This window comes from Phalacrocorax carbo, unplaced genomic scaffold, assembly GCF_963921805.1.
Source record: "Phalacrocorax carbo unplaced genomic scaffold, bPhaCar2.1 SCAFFOLD_160, whole genome shotgun sequence".
Taxonomy (NCBI): Eukaryota; Metazoa; Chordata; class Aves; order Suliformes; family Phalacrocoracidae; genus Phalacrocorax; species Phalacrocorax carbo.
Window position 1 is genome coordinate 84,817 of NW_026990351.1, and position 19,704 is coordinate 104,520.

At 62.2% G+C, this 19,704-nt stretch overlaps 1 protein-coding gene across 1 annotated transcript in view; it reads left to right on the plus strand.

Moving 5' to 3' along the window:
- The window catches only part of SHANK1 (SH3 and multiple ankyrin repeat domains 1), a gene marked incomplete at its 3' end in the record, with an annotated part of 67,401 nt that extends 48,011 nt beyond the window's left edge, over positions 1–19,390 (plus strand). Inside the window, 4 exon segments of the mRNA XM_064440204.1 lie at positions 16,894–16,976; positions 17,428–17,529; positions 17,532–17,551; positions 19,255–19,390. Of these exon segments, the coding sequence (XP_064296274.1) occupies positions 16,894–16,976; positions 17,428–17,529; positions 17,532–17,551; positions 19,255–19,390 (341 nt within the window).
- Between the last annotated feature and the right edge of the window lie 314 nt (positions 19,391–19,704).

Sequence of the window (19,704 nt, forward strand, 5' to 3'; positions counted from 1 at the left end):
TGCCGTTCTGGTGCTGTACTGGTGCTGTAGGGGATGCTGGAGCTGTAATGGAGATGTACTGGTGCCGTACTGGTGCTATACTGGAGCTGTACTGGTGCTGAACTGGTGCTGTACTGGAGCTGTAGGGGATGCTGGAGCTGTACTGGTGCCGTACTGGTGCCGTACTGGTGCTGTACTGGTGCTGTAGTGGTGCTGTAGGGGTTGCTGGTGCCATACTGGTGCCGTACTGGTGCCATACTGGTGCCGTACTGGAGCTGTACTGGTGCTGTAGGGGATGCTGGTGCTGTACTGGAGCTGTACTGGTGCCGTACTGGTGCTGTACTGGAGCTGTAGTGGATGCTCGAGCTCTACTGGTGCTGTACTGGTGCTGTACTGGTGCTGTACTGGTGCTGTACTGGTGCTGTAGGGGATGCTGGAGCTGCACTGGAGCTGTACTGGAGCTGTACTGGTGCCATACTGGTGCTGTAGGGGATGCTGGAGCAGTACTGGAGCTGTACTGGTGCCGTACTGGAGCCGTACTGGTGCCGTACTGGTGCTGTACTGGTGCTGTAGGGGATGCTGGAGCTGTACTGGTGCTGTACTGGTGCCGTACTGGTGCTGTAGGGAATGCTGGTGCTGTACTGGAGCTGTACTGGTGCTGTACTGGTGCCGTACTGGTGCCGTACTCGTGCCGTACTGGAGCCATACTGGTGCCGTACTGGTGCCGTACTGGTGCTGTACTGGTGCTGTACTGGTGCCGTACTGGTGCTGTAGGGGATGCTGGTGCCGCACTGGTGCTGTACTGGTGCTGTACTGGTGCTGTACTGGTGCCGTAGTGGTGCTGTACTGGTGCTGTACTGGTGCTGTAGGGGATGCTGAAGCTGTACTGGAGCTGTACTGGTGCCATACTGGTGCTGTACTGGTGCTGTAGTGGATGCTGGAGCTGTACTGGAGCTGTACTGGAGCTGTAGTGGTGCTGTAGTGGTGCTGTACTGGTGCTGTACTGGTGCTATAGGGGATGCTGGAGCTGTACTGGTGCTGTACTGGAGCTGTACTGGTGCTGTACTGGTGCTGTAGGGGATGCTGGAGCTGTACTGGTGCTGTACTGGTGCTGTACTGGAACTGTACTGGTGCTGTACTGGTGCTGTACTGGTGCTGTAGGGGATGCTGGAGCTGTACTGGTGCTGTACTGGTGCTGTACTGGAGCTGTACTGGAGCTGTACCGGTGCCATACTGGAGCCGTACTGGAGCCGTACTGGTGCCGTACTGGTGCTGTTCTGGTGCTGTACTGGTGCCGTACTGGTGCTGTAGGGGATGCTGGTGCCGCACTGGTGCCGTACTGGTGCCGTACTGGTGCTGTACTGGTGCCGTACTGCTGCCGTACTGGAGCTGTACTGGTGCTGTAGGGGATGCTGCAGCTGTACTGGTGCCGTACTGGTGCTGTACTGGTGCTGTAGGGGATGCTGGAGCTGCACTGGAGCTGTACTGGAGCTGTACTGGTGCCATACTGGTGCTGTAGGGGATGCTGGAGCAGTACTGGTGCTGTACTGGTGCCGTACTGGAGCCGTACTGGTGCCGTACTGGTGCTGTACTGGTGCTGTAGGGGATGCTGGAGCTGTACTGGTGCTGTACTGTTGCCGTACTCGTGCTGTAGGGGATGCTGGTGCCGTACTGGTGCCATACTGGTGCTGTACTGGTGCTGTACTGGTGCCGTAGTGGTGCTGTAGGGGATGCTGGAGCTGTGCTGGAGCTGTACTGGTGCCGTTCTGGTGCTGTACTGGTGCTGTAGGGGATGCTGGAGCTGTAATGGAGATGTACTGGTGCCGTACTGGTGCTATACTGGAGCTGTACTGGTGCTGAACTGGTGCTGTACTGGAGCTGCAGGGGATGCTGGAGCTGTACTGGTGCCGTACTGGTGCCGTACTGGTGCTGTACTGGTGCTGTAGTGGTGCTGTAGGGGATGCTGGTGCCATACTGGTGCCGTACTGGTGCCATACTGGTGCCGTACTGGAGCTGTACTGGTGCTGTAGGGGATGCTGGAGCTGTACTGGTGCTGTACTGGTGCTGTACTGGAACTGTACTGGTGCTGTACTGGTGCTGTACTGGTGCTGTAGGGGATGCTGGAGCTGCACTGGAGCTGTACTGGAGCTGTACTGGTGCCATACTGCTGCTGTAGGGGATGCTGGAGCAGTACTGGAGCTGTACTGGTGCCGTACTGGAGCCGTACTGGTGCCGTACTGGTGCTGTACTGGTGCTGTAGGGGATGCTGGAGCTGTACTGGTGCTGTACTGGTGCCATACTGGAGCTGTAGGGAATGCTGGTGCTGTACTGGAGCTGTACTGGTGCTGTACTGGTGCCGTACTGGTGCCGTACTCGTGCCGTACTGGAGCCATACTGGTGCCGTACTGGTGCCGTACTGGTGCTGTACTGGTGCTGTACTGGTGCCGTACTGGTGCTGTAGGGGATGCTGGTGCCGCACTGGTGCTGTACTGGTGCTGTACTGGTGCTGTACTGGTGCCGTAGTGGTGCTGTACTGGTGCTGTACTGGTGCTGTAGGGGATGCTGAAGCTGTACTGGAGCTGTACTGGTGCCATACTGGTGCTGTACTGGTGCTGTAGTGGATGCTGGAGCTGTACTGGAGCTGTACTGGAGCTGTAGTGGTGCTGTAGTGGTGCTGTACTGGTGCTGTACTGGTGCTATAGGGGATGCTGGAGCTGTACTGGTGCTGTACTGGAGCTGTACTGGTGCTGTACTGGTGCTGTAGGGGATGCTGGAGCTGTACTGGTGCTGTACTGGTGCTGTACTGGAACTGTACTGGTGCTGTACTGGTGCTGTACTGGTGCTGTAGGGGATGCTGGAGCTGTACTGGTGCTGTACTGGTGCTGTACTGGAGCTGTACTGGAGCTGTACTGGTGCCATACTGGAGCCGTACTGGAGCCGTACTGGTGCCGTACTGGTGCTGTTCTGGTGCTGTACTGGTGCCGTACTGGTGCTGTAGGGGATGCTGGTGCCGCACTGGTGCCGTACTGGTGCCGTACTGGTGCTGTACTGGTGCCGTACTGCTGCCGTACTGGAGCTCTACTGGTGCTGTAGGGGATGCTGCAGCTGTACTGGTGCCGTACTGGTGCTGTACTGGTGCTGTAGGGGATGCTGGAGCTGCACTGGAGCTGTACTGGAGCTGTACTGGTGCCATACTGGTGCTGTAGGGGATGCTGGAGCAGTACTGGTGCTGTACTGGTGCCGTACTGGAGCCGTACTGGTGCCGTACTGGTGCTGTACTGGTGCTGTAGGGGATGCTGGAGCTGTACTGGTGCTGTACTGGTGCCGTACTGGTGCTGTAGGGAATGCTGGTGCTGTACTGGAGCTGTACTGGTGCTGTACTGGTGCCGTACTGGTGCCGTACTCGTGCCGTACTGGAGCCATACTGGTGCCGTACTGGTGCTGTACTGGTGCTGTACTGGTGCCGCACTGGTGCTGTAGGGGATGCTGGTGCCGCACTGGTGCCGTACTGGTGCTGTACTGGTGCTGTACTGGTGCCGTAGTGGTGCTGTACTGGTGCCGTACTGGTGCTGTAGTGGATGCTGGAGCTGTACTGGTCCTGTACTGGTGCCGTACTGGTGCCGTACTGGAGCTGTACTGGTGCCGTACTGGTGCCGTACTGGTGCTGTACTGGTGCTGTACTGGTGCCGTAGTGGTGCTGTACTGGTGCTGTACTGGTGCTGTAGGGGATGCTGGAGCTGTACTGGTGCCATACTGGTGCCGTACTTGTGCCGTACTGGTGCTGTACTGGTGCTGTACTGGTGCCGTACTGGTGCCATACTGGTGCCGTACTGGAGCTGTACTGGTACTGTACTGGAGCTGTACTGGTGCTGTAGGGGATGCTGCAGCTGTACTGGAGCTGTACTGGTGCCGTACTGGTGCTGTACTGGTGCTGTAGGGGATGCTGGAGCTGTACTGGTGCTGTACTGGTGCCGTACTGGTGCTATACTAGAGCTTTAGTGGATGCTGGAGCTGTACTGGTGCCGTACTGGTGCCGTAGTGGTGCTGTACTGGTGCTGTAGGGGATGCTGGTGCTGTACTGGTGCTGTACTGGTGCCGTACTGGATCTGTATTGGTGCTGTAGGGGATGCTGGAGCAGTACTGGAGCTGTACTGGTGCTGTAGTAATGCTGTAGGGGATGCTGGTGCTGTACTGGTGCCGTACTGGTGCCGTACTGGAGCTCTACTGGTGCTGTACTGGTGCTATAGGGGATGCTGGAGCTCTACTGGTGCTGTACTGGTGCTGTACTAATGCTGTAGGGGATGCTGGTGCTGTACTGGTGCTGTACTGGTGCCGTACTGGAGCTGTACTGGTGCTGTAGGGGATGCTGGAGCTGTACTGGTGCTGTACTGGTGCTGCAGGGGATGCTGGAGCTGTACTGGTGCTTTAGGGGATGCTGGAGCTGTACTGGAGCTGTACTGGTGCCGAACTGGAGCTGTACTGGAGCTGTAGTGGATGCTCGAGCTCTACTGGTGCCGTACTGGTGCCGTAGTGGTGCTGTACTGGTGCTGTACTGGTGCTGTACTGGTGCCATACTGGTGCTGTAGGGGATGCTGGAGCAGTACTGGTGCTGTACTGGTGCCGTTCTGGTGCTGTACTGGTGCTGTAGGGGATGCTGGAGCTGTAATGGAGATGTACTGGTGCCGTACTGGTGCTATACTGGAGCTGTACTGGTGCTGAACTGGTGCTGTACTGGAGCTGCAGGGGATGCTGGAGCTGTACTGGTGCCGTACTGGTGCCGTACTGGTGCTGTACTGGTGCTGTAGTGGTGCTGTAGGGGATGCTGGTGCCATACTGGTGCCGTACTGGTGCCATACTGGTGCCGTACTGGAGCTGTACTGGTGCTGTAGGGGATGCTGGAGCTGTACTGGTGCTGTACTGGTGCTGTACTGGAACTGTACTGGTGCTGTACTGGTGCTGTACTGGTGCTGTAGGGGATGCTGGAGCTGCACTGGAGCTGTACTGGAGCTGTACTGGTGCCATACTGGTGCTGTAGGGGATGCTGGAGCAGTACTGGAGCTGTACTGGTGCCGTACTGGAGCCGTACTGGTGCCGTACTGGTGCTGTACTGGTGCTGTAGGGGATGCTGGAGCTGTACTGGTGCTGTACTGGTGCCGTACTGGAGCTGTAGGGAATGCTGGTGCTGTACTGGAGCTGTACTGGTGCTGTACTGGTGCCGTACTGGTGCCGTACTCGTGCCGTACTGGAGCCATACTGGTGCCGTACTGGTGCCGTACTGGTGCTGTACTGGTGCTGTACTGGTGCCGTACTGGTGCTGTAGGGGATGCTGGTGCCGCACTGGTGCTGTACTGGTGCTGTACTGGTGCTGTACTGGTGCCGTAGTGGTGCTGTACTGGTGCTGTACTGGTGCTGTAGGGGATGCTGAAGCTGTACTGGAGCTGTACTGGTGCCATACTGGTGCTGTACTGGTGCTGTAGTGGATGCTGGAGCTGTACTGGAGCTGTACTGGAGCTGTAGTGGTGCTGTAGTGGTGCTGTACTGGTGCTGTACTGGTGCTATAGGGGATGCTGGAGCTGTACTGGTGCTGTACTGGAGCTGTACTGGTGCTGTACTGGTGCTGTAGGGGATGCTGGAGCTGTACTGGTGCTGTACTGGTGCTGTACTGGAACTGTACTGGTGCTGTACTGGTGCTGTACTGGTGCTGTAGGGGATGCTGGAGCTGTACTGGTGCTGTACTGGTGCTGTACTGGAGCTGTACTGGAGCTGTACTGGTGCCATACTGGAGCCGTACTGGAGCCGTACTGGTGCCGTACTGGTGCTGTTCTGGTGCTGTACTGGTGCCGTACTGGTGCTGTAGGGGATGCTGGTGCCGCACTGGTGCCGTACTGGTGCCGTACTGGTGCTGTACTGGTGCCGTACTGCTGCCGTACTGGAGCTCTACTGGTGCTGTAGGGGATGCTGCAGCTGTACTGGTGCCGTACTGGTGCTGTACTGGTGCTGTAGGGGATGCTGGAGCTGCACTGGAGCTGTACTGGAGCTGTACTGGTGCCATACTGGTGCTGTAGGGGATGCTGGAGCAGTACTGGTGCTGTACTGGTGCCGTACTGGAGCCGTACTGGTGCCGTACTGGTGCTGTACTGGTGCTGTAGGGGATGCTGGAGCTGTACTGGTGCTGTACTGGTGCCGTACTGGTGCTGTAGGGAATGCTGGTGCTGTACTGGAGCTGTACTGGTGCTGTACTGGTGCCGTACTGGTGCCGTACTCGTGCCGTACTGGAGCCATACTGGTGCCGTACTGGTGCTGTACTGGTGCTGTACTGGTGCCGCACTGGTGCTGTAGGGGATGCTGGTGCCGCACTGGTGCCGTACTGGTGCTGTACTGGTGCTGTACTGGTGCCGTAGTGGTGCTGTACTGGTGCCGTACTGGTGCTGTAGTGGATGCTGGAGCTGTACTGGTCCTGTACTGGTGCCGTACTGGTGCCGTACTGGAGCTGTACTGGTGCCGTACTGGTGCCGTACTGGTGCTGTACTGGTGCTGTACTGGTGCCGTAGTGGTGCTGTACTGGTGCTGTACTGGTGCTGTAGGGGATGCTGGAGCTGTACTGGTGCCATACTGGTGCCGTACTTGTGCCGTACTGGTGCTGTACTGGTGCTGTACTGGTGCCGTACTGGTGCCATACTGGTGCCGTACTGGAGCTGTACTGGTACTGTACTGGAGCTGTACTGGTGCTGTAGGGGATGCTGCAGCTGTACTGGAGCTGTACTGGTGCCGTACTGGTGCTGTACTGGTGCTGTAGGGGATGCTGGAGCTGTACTGGTGCTGTACTGGTGCCGTACTGGTGCTATACTAGAGCTTTAGTGGATGCTGGAGCTGTACTGGTGCCGTACTGGTGCCGTAGTGGTGCTGTACTGGTGCTGTAGGGGATGCTGGTGCTGTACTGGTGCTGTACTGGTGCCGTACTGGATCTGTATTGGTGCTGTAGGGGATGCTGGAGCTGTACTGGTTTTGTACTGGTGCTGTAGTAATGCTGTAGGGGATGCTGGTGCTGTACTGGTGCCGTACTGGTGCCGTACTGGAGCTCTACTGGTGCTGTACTGGTGCTATAGGGGATGCTGGAGCTCTACTGGTGCTGTACTGGTGCTGTACTAATGCTGTAGGGGATGCTGGTGCTGTACTGGTGCTGTACTGGTGCCGTACTGGAGCTGTACTGGTGCTGTAGGGGATGCTGGAGCTGTACTGGTGCTGTACTGGTGCTGCAGGGGATGCTGGAGCTGTACTGGTGCTTTAGGGGATGCTGGAGCTGTACTGGAGCTGTACTGGTGCCGAACTGGAGCTGTACTGGAGCTGTAGTGGATGCTCGAGCTCTACTGGTGCCGTACTGGTGCCGTAGTGGTGCTGTACTGGTGCTGTACTGGTGCTGTACTGGTGCCATACTGGTGCTGTAGGGGATGCTGGAGCAGTACTGGTGCTGTACTGGTGCCGTACTGGAGCCGTACTGGTGCCGTACTGGTGCTGTACTGGTGCTGTAGGGGATGCTGGAGCTGTACTGGTGCTGTACTGGTGCCGTACTGGTGCTGTAGGGAATGCTGGTGCTGTACTGGAGCTGTACTGGTGCCGTACAGGTGCTGTACTGGAGCTGTAGTGGATGCTCGAGCTCTACTGGTGCCGTACTGGTGCTGTACTGGTGCTGTACTGGTGCTGTACTGGTGCAGTAGGGGATGCTGGAGCTGCACTGGAGCTGTACTGGAGCTGTACTGGTGCCATACTGGTGCTGTAGGGGATGCTGGAGCAGTACTGGAGCTGTACTGGTGCCGTACTGGAGCCGTACTGGTGCCGTACTGGTGCTGTACTGGTGCTGTAGGGGATGCTGGAGCTGTACTGGTGCTGTACTGGTGCCGTACTGGTGCTGTAGGGAATGCTGGTGCTGTACTGGAGCTGTACTGGTGCTGTACTGGTGCCGTACTGGTGCTGTACTCGTGCCGTACTGGAGCCATACTGGTGCCGTACTGGTGCTGTACTGGTGCTGTACTGGTGCCGTACTGGTGCTGTAGGGGATGCTGGTGCCGCACTGGTGCTGTACTGGTGCTGTACTGGTGCTGTACTGGTGCAGTAGTGGTGCTGTACTGGTGCTGTACTGGTGCTGTAGGGGATGCTGAAGCTGTACTGGAGCTGTACTGGTGCCATACTGGTGCTGTACTGGTGCTGTAGTGGATGCTGGAGCTGTACTGGAGCTGTACTGGAGCTGTAGTGGTGCTGTACTGGTGCTGTACTGGTGCTGTACTGGTGCTATAGGGGATGCTGGAGCTGTACTGGTGCTGTACTGGAGCTGTACTGGTGCTGTACTGGTGCTGTAGGGGATGCTGGAGCTGTACTGGTGCTGTACTGGTGCTGTACTGGAACTGTACTGGTTCTGTACTGGTGCTGTACTGGTGCTGTAGGGGATGCTGGAGCTGTACTGGTGCTGTACTGGTGCTGTACTGGAGCTGTACTGGAGCTGTACCGGTGCCATACTGGAGCCGTACTGGAGCCGTACTGGTGCCGTACTGGTGCTGTTCTGGTGCTGTACTGGTGCCGTACTGGTGCTGTAGGGGATGCTGGTGCCGCACTGGTGCCGTACTGGTGCCGTACTGGTGCTGTACTGGTGCCGTACTGCTGCCGTACTGGAGCTCTACTGGTGCTGTAGGGGATGCTGGAGCTGTACTGGTGCCGTATTGGTGCCGTACTGGTGCTGTACTGCTGCTGTAGTGGTGCTGTACTGGTGCTGTACTGGTGCTGTACTGGTGCCGTACTGGTGCTGTAGTGGATGCTGGAGCTGTACTGGTCCTGTACTGGTGCCGTACTGGTGCCGTACTGGAGCTGTACTGGTGCCGTACTGGTGCCGTACTGGTGCTGTACTGGTGCTGTACTGGTGCTGTACTGGTGCTGTAGGGGATGCTGGAGCTGTACTGGTGCCATACTGGTGCCGTACTTGTGCCGTACTGGTGCTGTACTGGTGCTGTACTGGTGCCGTACTGGTGCCATACTGGTGCCGTACTGGAGCTGTACTGGTACTGTACTGGTGCTGTACTGGTGCTGTAGGGGATGCTGCAGCTGTACTGGAGCTGTACTGGTGCTGTACTGGTGCTGTACTGGTGCTGTAGGGGATGCTGGAGCTGTACTGGTGCTGTACTGGTGCCGTACTGGTGCTATACTGGAGCTTTAGTGGATGCTGGAGCTGTACTGGTGCCGTACTGGTGCCGTAGTGGTGCTGTACTGGTGCTGTACTGGTGCTGTAGGGGATGCTGCAGCTGTACTGGTGCTGTACTGGTGCCGTACTGGATCTGTACTGGTGCTGTAGGGGATTCTGGAGCTGTACTGGTTCTGTACTGGTGCTGTAGTAATGCTGTAGGGGATGCTGGTGCTGTACTGGTGCCGTACTGGTGCCGTACTGGAGCTGTACTGGTGCTGTAGGGGATGCTGGAGCTGTACTGGAGCTGTACTGGTGCTGTACTGGTGCTATAGGGGATGCTGGAGCTCTACTGGTGCTGTAGTGGTGCTGTACTAATGCTGTAGGGGATGCTGGTGCTGTACTGGTGCTGTACTGGTGCCGTACTGGAGCTGTACTGGTGCTGTAGGGGATGCTGGAGCTGTACTGGTGCTGTACTGGTGCTGTACTGGTGCTGCAGGGGATGCTGGAGCTGTACTGGTGCTTTAGGGGATGCTGGAGCTGTACTGGAGCTGTACTGGTGCCGAACTGGAGCTGTACTGGAGCTGTAGTGGATGCTCGAGCTCTACTGGTGCCGTACTGGTGCCGTAGTGGTGCTGTACTGGTGCTGTACTGGTGCTGTAGGGGATGCTGGAGCTGCACTGGAGCTGTACTGGAGCTGTACTGGTGCCATACTGGTGCTGTAGGGGATGCTGGAGCAGTACTGGTGCTGTACTGGTGCCGTACTGGAGCCGTACTGGTGCCGTACTGGTGCTGTACTGGTGCTGTAGGGGATGCTGGAGCTGTACTGGTGCTGTACTGGTGCCGTACTGGTGCTGTAGGGAATGCTGGTGCTGTACTGGAGCTGTACTGGTGCTGTACTGGTGCCGTACTGGTGCCGTACTCGTGCCGTACTGGAGCCATACTGGTGCCGTACTGGTGCTGTACTGGTGCTGTACTGGTGCCGCACTGGTGCTGTAGGGGATGCTGGTGCCGCACTGGTGCCGTACTGGTGCTGTACTGGTGCTGTACTGGTGCCGTAGTGGTGCTGTACTGGTGCTGTACTGGTGCTGTAGGGGATGCTGAAGCTGTACTGGAGCTGTACTGGTGCCATACTGGTGCTGTACTGGTGCTGTAGTGGATGCTGGAGCTGTACTGGAGCTGTACTGGAGCTGTAGTGGTGCTGTACTGGTGCTGTACTGGTGCTGTACTGGTGCTGTACTGGTGCTATAGGGGATGCTGGAGCTGTACTGGTGCCGTAGTGGTGCTGTACTGGTGCTGTACTGGTGCTGTAGGGGATGCTGGTGCCGCACTGGTGCTGTACTGGTGCTGTACTGGTGCTGTACTGGTGCCGTAGTGGTGCTGTACTGGTGCTGTACTGGTGCTTTAGGGGATGCTGGAGCTGTACTGGTGCTGTACTGGTGCTGTACTGGTGCCGTACTGGAGCTGTACTGGTGCTGTAGGGGATGCTGGAGCTGTACTGGAGCTGTACTGGTGCTGTACTGGTGCTATAGGGGATGCTGGAGCTCTACTGGTGCTGTAGTGGTGCTGTACTAATGCTGTAGGGGATGCTGGTGCTGTACTGGTGCTGTACTGGTGCCGTACTGGAGCTGTACTGGTGCTGTAGGGGATGCTGGAGCTGTACTGGTGCTGTACTGGTGCTGTACTGGTGCTGCAGGGGATGCTGGAGCTGTACTGGTGCTTTAGGGGATGCTGGAGCTGTACTGGAGCTGTACTGGTGCCGAACTGGAGCTGTACTGGAGCTGTAGTGGATGCTCGAGCTCTACTGGTGCCGTACTGGTGCCGTAGTGGTGCTGTACTGGTGCTGTACTGGTGCTGTAGGGGATGCTGGAGCTGCACTGGAGCTGTACTGGAGCTGTACTGGTGCCATACTGGTGCTGTAGGGGATGCTGGAGCAGTACTGGTGCTGTACTGGTGCCGTACTGGAGCCGTACTGGTGCCGTACTGGTGCTGTACTGGTGCTGTAGGGGATGCTGGAGCTGTACTGGTGCTGTACTGGTGCCGTACTGGTGCTGTAGGGAATGCTGGTGCTGTACTGGAGCTGTACTGGTGCTGTACTGGTGCCGTACTGGTGCCGTACTCGTGCCGTACTGGAGCCATACTGGTGCCGTACTGGTGCTGTACTGGTGCTGTACTGGTGCCGCACTGGTGCTGTAGGGGATGCTGGTGCCGCACTGGTGCCGTACTGGTGCTGTACTGGTGCTGTACTGGTGCCGTAGTGGTGCTGTACTGGTGCTGTACTGGTGCTGTAGGGGATGCTGAAGCTGTACTGGAGCTGTACTGGTGCCATACTGGTGCTGTACTGGTGCTGTAGTGGATGCTGGAGCTGTACTGGAGCTGTACTGGAGCTGTAGTGGTGCTGTACTGGTGCTGTACTGGTGCTGTACTGGTGCTGTACTGGTGCTATAGGGGATGCTGGAGCTGTACTGGTGCCGTAGTGGTGCTGTACTGGTGCTGTACTGGTGCTGTAGGGGATGCTGGTGCCGCACTGGTGCTGTACTGGTGCTGTACTGGTGCTGTACTGGTGCCGTAGTGGTGCTGTACTGGTGCTGTACTGGTGCTTTAGGGGATGCTGGAGCTGTACTGGTGCTGTACTGGTGCTGTACTGGAGCTGTACTGGTGCTGTACTGGTGCCATACTGGAGCCGTACTGGAGCCGTACTGGTGCCGTACTGGTGCCGTTCTGGTGCTGTACTGGTGCCGTACTGGTGCTGAAGGGGATGCTGGTGCCGCACTGGTGCCGTACTGGTGCCGTACTGGTGCTGTACTGGTGCCGTACTGCTGCCGTACTGGAGCTCTACTGGTGCTGTAGGGGATGCTGCAGCTGTACTGGTGCTGTACTGGTGCCATACTGGTGCCGTACTGGTGCTGTACTGGTGCTGTAGGGGATGCTGGAGCTGTACTGGTGCCGTATTGGTGCCGTACTGATGCTGTACTGGTGCTGTACTGGTGCCGTACTGGTGCTGTAGTGGATGCTGGAGCTGTACTGGTCCTGTACTGGTGCCGTACTTGTGCCGTACTGGTGCTGTAGGGGATGCTGCAGCTGTACTGGAGTTGTACTGGTGCCGTACTGGTGCTGTACTGGTGCTGTAGGGGATGCTGGAGCTGTACTGGTGCCGTACTGGTGCCGTACTGGTGCTGTAGTGGTGCTGTACTGGTGCTGTAGGGGATGTTGGGGCTGTACTGGTGCCGTACTGGTGCCGTACTGGAGCTGTACTGGTGCTGTACTGGTGCTATAGGGGATGCTGGAGCTCTACTGGTGCTGTACTGGTGCTGTAGTAATGCTGTAGGGGATGCTGGTGCTGTACTGGTGCTGTACTGGTGCCGTACTGGAGCTGTACTGGTGCTGTAGGGGATGCTGGAGCTGTACTGGTGCTGTACTGGTGCTGTACTGGTGCTGCAGGGGATGCTGGAGCTGTACTGGTGCTGTAGGGGATGCTGGAGCTGTACTGGAGCTGTACTGGTGCCGTACTGGAGCCGTACTGGTGCTGTAGGGGATGCTGGAGCTGTACTGGTGCTGTACTGGTGCTGTACTGGTGCTGTACTGGTGCTGCAGGGGATGCTGGAGCTGTACTGGTGCTGTACTGGTGCTGTACTGGTGCTGCAGGGGATGCTGGAGCTGTACTGGTGCTGTACTGGAGCTGTACTGGTGCTGTACTGGTGCTGTAGGGGATGCTGGAGCTGTACTGGTGCTGTACTGGTGCTGTACTGGAACTGTACTGGTTCTGTACTGGTGCTGTACTGGTGCTGTAGGGGATGCTGGAGCTGTACTGGTGCTGTACTGGTGCTGTACTGGAGCTGTACTGGAGCTGTACTGGTGCCATACTGGAGCCGTACTGGAGCCGTACTGGTGCCGTACTGGTGCTGTTGTGGTGCTGTACTGGTGCCGTACTGGTGCTGTAGGGGATGCTGGTGCCGCACTGGTGCCGTACTGGTGCCGTACTGGTGCTGTACTGGTGCCGTACTGCTGCCGTACTGGAGCTCTACTGGTGCTGTAGGGGATGCTGCAGCTGTACTGGAGCTGTACTGGTGCCGTACTGGAGCCGTACTGGTGCTGTAGGGGATGCTGGAGCTGTACTGGTGCTGTACTGGTGCTGTACTGGTGCTGTACTGGTGCTGCAGGGGATGCTGGAGCTGTACTGGTGCTGTACTGGTGCTGTACTGGTGCTGCAGGGGATGCTGGAGCTGTACTGGTGCTGTACTGGAGCTGTACTGGTGCTGTACTGGTGCTGTAGGGGATGCTGGAGCTGTACTGGTGCTGTACTGGTGCTGTACTGGAACTGTACTGGTTCTGTACTGGTGCTGTACTGGTGCTGTAGGGGATGCTGGAGCTGTACTGGTGCTGTACTGGTGCTGTACTGGAGCTGTACTGGAGCTGTACTGGTGCCATACTGGAGCCGTACTGGAGCCGTACTGGTGCCGTACTGGTGCTGTTGTGGTGCTGTACTGGTGCCGTACTGGTGCTGTAGGGGATGCTGGTGCCGCACTGGTGCCGTACTGGTGCCGTACTGGTGCTGTACTGGTGCCGTACTGCTGCCGTACTGGAGCTCTACTGGTGCTGTAGGGGATGCTGCAGCTGTACTGGAGCTGTACTGGTGCCGTACTGGTGCTGTACTGGTGCTGCAGGGGATGCTGGAGCTGTACTGGTGCTGTAGGGGATGCTGGAGCTGTACTGGAGCTGTACTGGTGCCGTACTGGAGCCGTACTGGTGCTGTAGGGGATGCTGGAGCTGTACTGGAGCTGTACTGGTGCCTCACTGGTGCTGTACTGGTGCTGTAGGGGATGCTGGAGCTGTACTGGTTCTGTACTGGTGCCATACTGGTGCTGTACTGGTGCTGTAGGGGATGCTGGAGCTGTACTGGTGCTGTACTGGTGCCGTACTGGAGCTGTACTGGTGCTGTAGGGGATGCTGGAGCTGTACTGGTGCCGTACTGGTGCTGTACTGGTGCTGTAGGGGATGCTGGAGCTGTACTGGAGCTGTACTGGTGCCGTACTGGTGCTGTAGTGGTCCGTACTGGTGCCGGTGCCGGGCCGTACTGGGTCGGACTAGTCCATACTGGTCCGTACTGGTGCGGTCCCGCCGTGCCGGGGCCCGGCGTCGCTGGAGCCGCCTCGGGCGCGGGAGCCGCCGCCGCACCGGGGCCGGACTGGGCCGTACTGGGCCGTACTGGGCGCGCAGCGGGGCCGCCCGGGGGCCGTACTGGGGCCGTACCGGGCCGTACCGGGCTGTACCGGGGCCGTACCGAGCCGTACTGGGGCGTACTGGGGCGTACTGGGGCGTACTGGGAGCGCAGCGGGGCCGCCCGGGGGCTGTACCGGGCCGTCCCGGGGCCGTACTGGGGCGTACTGGGAGCGCAGCGGGGCGGGCCTGGGGGGCGCCGGGGCTGCCGGGGGGGGCCGTGGCGGGGCCGGACTGGGCCGGACTGGGCCGGACTGGGCCGGACTGGGCCGGTGACACGCGTGACGCCGCAAGCGGAGCCGTAACGCGATCGCGACCGGATCCGCCGCCCCCCGTGGGGGAGGGGGAGGGAGGGGGGGGGTGGGGTGGGGGTCGCCCGTGGGGGGGGGGGGAGGGGCGTCCCGCAGCCGGGTGGGGGCGGGGTGGCGGGGGGGTCACCCGTGGGGGCCCGTGGGGGCCCGGCCATGCCCCGGAGCCCCCCCGCAGCGCCATGGCCCGCCGGGGGCCCCCCCCCGCCCCCCCCCCGCCCCCCCCGGCGCCCCTCCCCCCCTCTCCTCCAGCTGGCCCCTCCTGGGCCCCCCCCGCCGCAGCGTCTGGTACATCTACAGGTACGGGGGGGGGGGGGGGGGGGGGGGTGGGGGGGCACCCACGGACCCCCCCAGCACCGCCCCCACCCCCCTCCCGGGCCCCATCGCTCCCCCCTTGGTCCCACCCCATCCCCCCCCCCCCCCTTTCCCCATCCCTGCCCCCCCCCCGGCCCCTGCGCGGTGCCTCAGCCCCCCCCCCCCCCCCCCCAGACGGGGTCCCCCCCATGTGTGTCCCCCCCCCCCCGTTGTCCCCATCCCCTCCCCCATCCCGGCCCCACACGTGTCCCGTCCCCCCCCCCCAGCCAGGGCCGCCCCACCGTGTCCCCCCCCATGTCCCCCCCGTGTCCCCCCGCGTCCCCCCATGTCCCCCCCGTGTGTCCCCCCATGTCCCCCCCGTGTGTCCCCCCATGTCCCCCCCGTGTCCCCCCATGTGTCCCCCCGTGTCCCCCCGTGTGTCCCCCCGTGTGTCCCCCATGTGTCCCCCCGTGTCCCCCCATGTCCCCCCGTGTCCCCCCCGTGTGTCCCCCCGTGTCCCCCCGTGTCCCCCCATGTGTCCCCCCGTGTCCCCCCATGTGTCCCCCCGTGTGTCCCCCCCGTGTGTCCCCCCGTGTCCCCCCCGTGTGTCCCCCGTGTGTCCCCCCGTGTCCCCCCGTGTGTCCCCGTGTGTCCCCCCGTGTGTCCCCCCCGTGTGTCCCCCCGTGTGTCCCCCCATGTCCCCCCCGTGTGTCCCCCCGTGTGTCCCCCCATGTGTCCCCCCGTGTGTCCCCCCCGTGTGTCCCCCCGTGTGTCCCCCCATGTCCCCCCCGTGTGTCCCCCCGTGTGTCCCCCCATGTGTCCCCCCGTGTGTCCCCCCATGTGTCCCCCGTGTCCCCCCGTGTGTCCCCCGTGTCCCCCGTGTGTCCCCCCCGTGTGTCCCCCCGTGTGTCCCCCCATGTCCCCCCCGTGTGTCCCCCCGTGTGTCCCCCCATGTGTCCCCCCGTGTCCCCCCGTGTCCCCCCCCGTGTGTCCCCCCATGTGTCCCCCCGTGTGTCCCCCCGTGTGTCCCCCCTTGTCCCCCCGTGTCCCCCCGTGTCCCCCCCGTGTGTCCCCCCATGTGTCCCCCCGTGTGTCCCCCCATGTGTCCCCCCATGTGTCCCCCGTGTGTCCCCCGTGTCCCCCCGTGTGTCCCCCGTGTCCCCCCGTGTGTCCCCCCTTGTCCCCCCGTGTGTCCCCCCTTGTCCCCCCGTGTCCCCCCGTGTCCCCCCCGTGTGTCCCCCCATGTGTCCCCCCGTGTGTCCCTGTGTGTCCCCCCCGTGTGTCCCCCCATGTGTCCCCCCGTGTGTCCCCCGTGTCCCCCGTGTGTCCCCCTTGTCCCCCCGTGTGTCCCCCGTGTCCCCCCTGTGTCCCCCCGTGTCCCCTCGTGTCCCCCCATGTGTCCCCCCTTGTCCCCCCCGTGTCCCCCATTCCCCCCCCCCGAGTGAGACATCGACACGCGTGGGGGGGGGGAGACACACATGGGGACACGCGTGGGGACGTGGGGGTGACACGGGTGGGGGGGACACGCGACACACGTGTTGGGGGGGGGGGGGGAGGCGCAGGGACAGACCTGTCCCTGCACACAGGGACACGTGTGGGGCCACGCGTGGGGCCACGACACGCGTGGGGCCGGGCTGTGCGCACACGTGGAGCCGCGGTGGGGGGGGGGGGGGGGGGTGTCACGCGTGTGCGAGGCGTGTGCGTGGGGCCGGCAGCGGGTGGTTGTCGCACGCACGTGTGCGGGGCCGGGGGTGGGGGGGGGGACACGGACCTGGGGACACGGGGTCACCCCCTGTGACCTCCGCGTGGCCGTGTGTCCTCATGGCCGTGGCCGTGTGTCCCCCCCACCCTGTGTCCCCCCCACCCCGTGTCCCCCCGTGTCCCCCCGTGTCCCCCCGTGCCCCCCCGTGCCCCCCCGCCCCCCCGCAGTGATTACATCATCAAGGAGAAGACGGTTTTGCTGCAGAAAAAGGACAACGAGGGCTTTGGCTTCGTCCTGCGTGGGGCCAAGGGTGAGTTGGGGTCCTGGGGGGGTCCTGGGGGGGGTCCTGGGGGCACCTGGGGGGGCTTTGGGGGGTCTGGAGGGTCTCTGGGGTGTCCGTGGGGGCACCTGGGGGGGCTTTGGTGGGTCTGGAGGGTCTCTGGGGTGTCCGTGGGGGCACGTGGGGAGGCTTTGGGGGGTCTGGAGGGTCTCTGGGGTGTCCGTGGGGGCACCTGGGGGGGCTTTGGGGGGTCTGGAGGGTCTCTGGGGTGTCCGTGGGGGCACGTGGGGGGGCTTTTGGTGGGTCTGGAGGGTCTCTGGGGTGTCCCTGGGGGCACCTGGGGGGGCTTTGGGGGGTCTGGAGGGTCTCTGGGGGGGGAGGAGGAGGGAGTGGGGGTCCCGGTGGGGGGGCAGTTCTTAGGGGTGTCAGTGGGGCGACGCGGGGGGGCGCGGGGGTCCCGGAGGTGACCCCCCCCCTACAGCGCAGACCCCCATCGAGGAGTTCACCCCCACCCCGGCCTTCCCGGCCCTGCAGTACCTGGAGTCGGTGGACGAAGGCGGCGTCGCCTGGAGAGCCGGGCTGCGCATGGGGACTTCCTCATCGAGGTCAGCCCCCGCCCACGGGCCGCCCGGACCCCCCCGTGGGCGCCCACGGGGGCAGCACCCACCCACGGGGGGCAGCACCCATGGGAGCAGCACCCACCTGCAGGGGATGGCCCCCAGCCCACCCACGAGGGACCGTGACCCCCCTGTGGGCACCCACGGGGGGCAGCACCCACCCACGGGGGGCAGCACCCATGGGAGCAGCACCCACCTGCAGGGGATGGCCCCCAGCCCACCCACGAGGGACCGTGACCCCCCTGTGGGCACCCACGGGGGGCAGGCACTAACCCACGGGGGGGCAGCACCCACCCACGGGGGCACACACCCACCCATGGGGGGCAGCACCCACCCACGGGGGCACACACCCACCCACGGGGGGCAGCACCCATGGGGGCAGGCAATGGCCCCCAGCCCACCCACGAGGGACTGTGACCCCCCCCGTGGGCGCCCAAGGGCAGCGCGTGCATCCGTGTGGCAGCGTGCAGGCGTGTGCTGCGTGTGCTGGCGTGTGCTGGCGTGCCCTGGCGCGTGCTGGCGTGCCCTGGCATGTGCTGGCGTGCCCTGGCGTGTGCTGGCGTGTGCTGGTGCGTGCTGGCGTGTGCTGGTGCGTGCTGGCGTGTGCTGGCGTGTGCTGGCGTGCCCTGGCGTGTGCTGGCGTGTGCTGGCGTGTGCTGGCGTGCCCTGGCGCGTGCTGGCATGTGCTGGCGCGTGCTGGCGTGTGCTGGCGTGTGCTGCGCGTGCTGGCGCGTGCTGGCGTGTGCTGGCATGCCCTGGCGCGTGCTGGCGTGTGCTGGCGTGTGCTGGCGTGCCCTGGCGCGTGCTGGCGTGTGCTGGCGTGTGCTGGCGTGTGCTGGCGTGCCAGAGCGCTCCAGCACGCGCTGGTGTTTCATGACGTGTCACGGCATGGCAGGGCGTGTCAGGGCGTGTCACGGAGTGTCAGGGTGTGTCACAGTGTGTCACGGCATGTTAGGGCGTGGCAGGGCGTGCCAGGGTGTGTCACAGCGTGTCACGGCATGCCAGGGCGTGTCACGGCACGTCAGGGCGTGGCAGGGCGTGGCAGGGCATGTCACGGCACATCATGGCATGCCAGGGCATGTCAGGGCATGCCAGGCCATGTCACAGCATGTCACAGCGTGTCACAGTATTTCAGGGCATGCCAGGGCATGTCAGGGCGTGCCAGGGTGTGTCACAGCATGTCAGGGCGTGTCACAACATGTCAGGGCGTGCCAGGGCGTGTCACGGCACGTCAGGGCATGTCAGGGCGTGCCAGGGCGTGTCACGGCACGTCAGGGCGTGCCAGGGCATGTCACGGCACGTCAGGGCATGTCAGGGCGTGCCAGGGCGTGTCACAGCACGTCAGGGCGTGTCAGGGCATGCCAGGGTGTGTCACGGCACGTCAGGGTGTGCCAGGGCGTGCCAGGGTTTGTCACGGCACGTCAGGGCATGTCAGGGCGTGCCAGGGCGTGTCACGGCACGTCAGGGCGTGGCAGGGCGTGCCAGGGCATGTCACGGCACGTCAGGGCATGTCAGGGGCGTGCCAGGGCATGTCACGGCACGTCAGGGCGTGCCAGGGCGTGTCACGGCACGTCAGGGCGTGCCAGGGCGTGTCACGGCACGTCAGGGCATGTCAGGGCGTGCCAGGGCGTGTCACGGCACGTCAGGGCGTGGCAGGGCGTGGCAGGGCGTGTCACCGTGTGCCTGCGCAGGTGAACGGGCAGAACGTGGTGAAGGTCGGGCACCGCCAGGTCGTCAACATGATCCGCCAGGGCGGGAACAGCCTCGTGGTCAAGGTCGTGATGGTGACGCGACACCCCGAGGCCCCCGAGGGACCCCGGCGCCGCGGTACGGCCCTGGGGGGGGGCCAGACCCCCGGGTCCATGGGTGGGGGGGCCCAGACCCCCGGGTCTGTGGGTGGGGGTCACTGGGGTCCATGGGTGGGGGGTCTAGACCCCTGGGTCTATGGGCGGGGGGGTCACTGGGGTCCATGGGTGAGGAGTCCAGACCCCTGGGTCCATGGGTGGAGGTCCCAGACCCCCAGGTCTATGGGTGGGGGTCACTGGGGTCCATGGGTGGGGAGTCCAGACCCCTGGGTCCATGGGTGGGAGGTCCCAGACCCCCAGGTCTATGGGTGGGGGTCACTGGGGTCCATGGGTCGG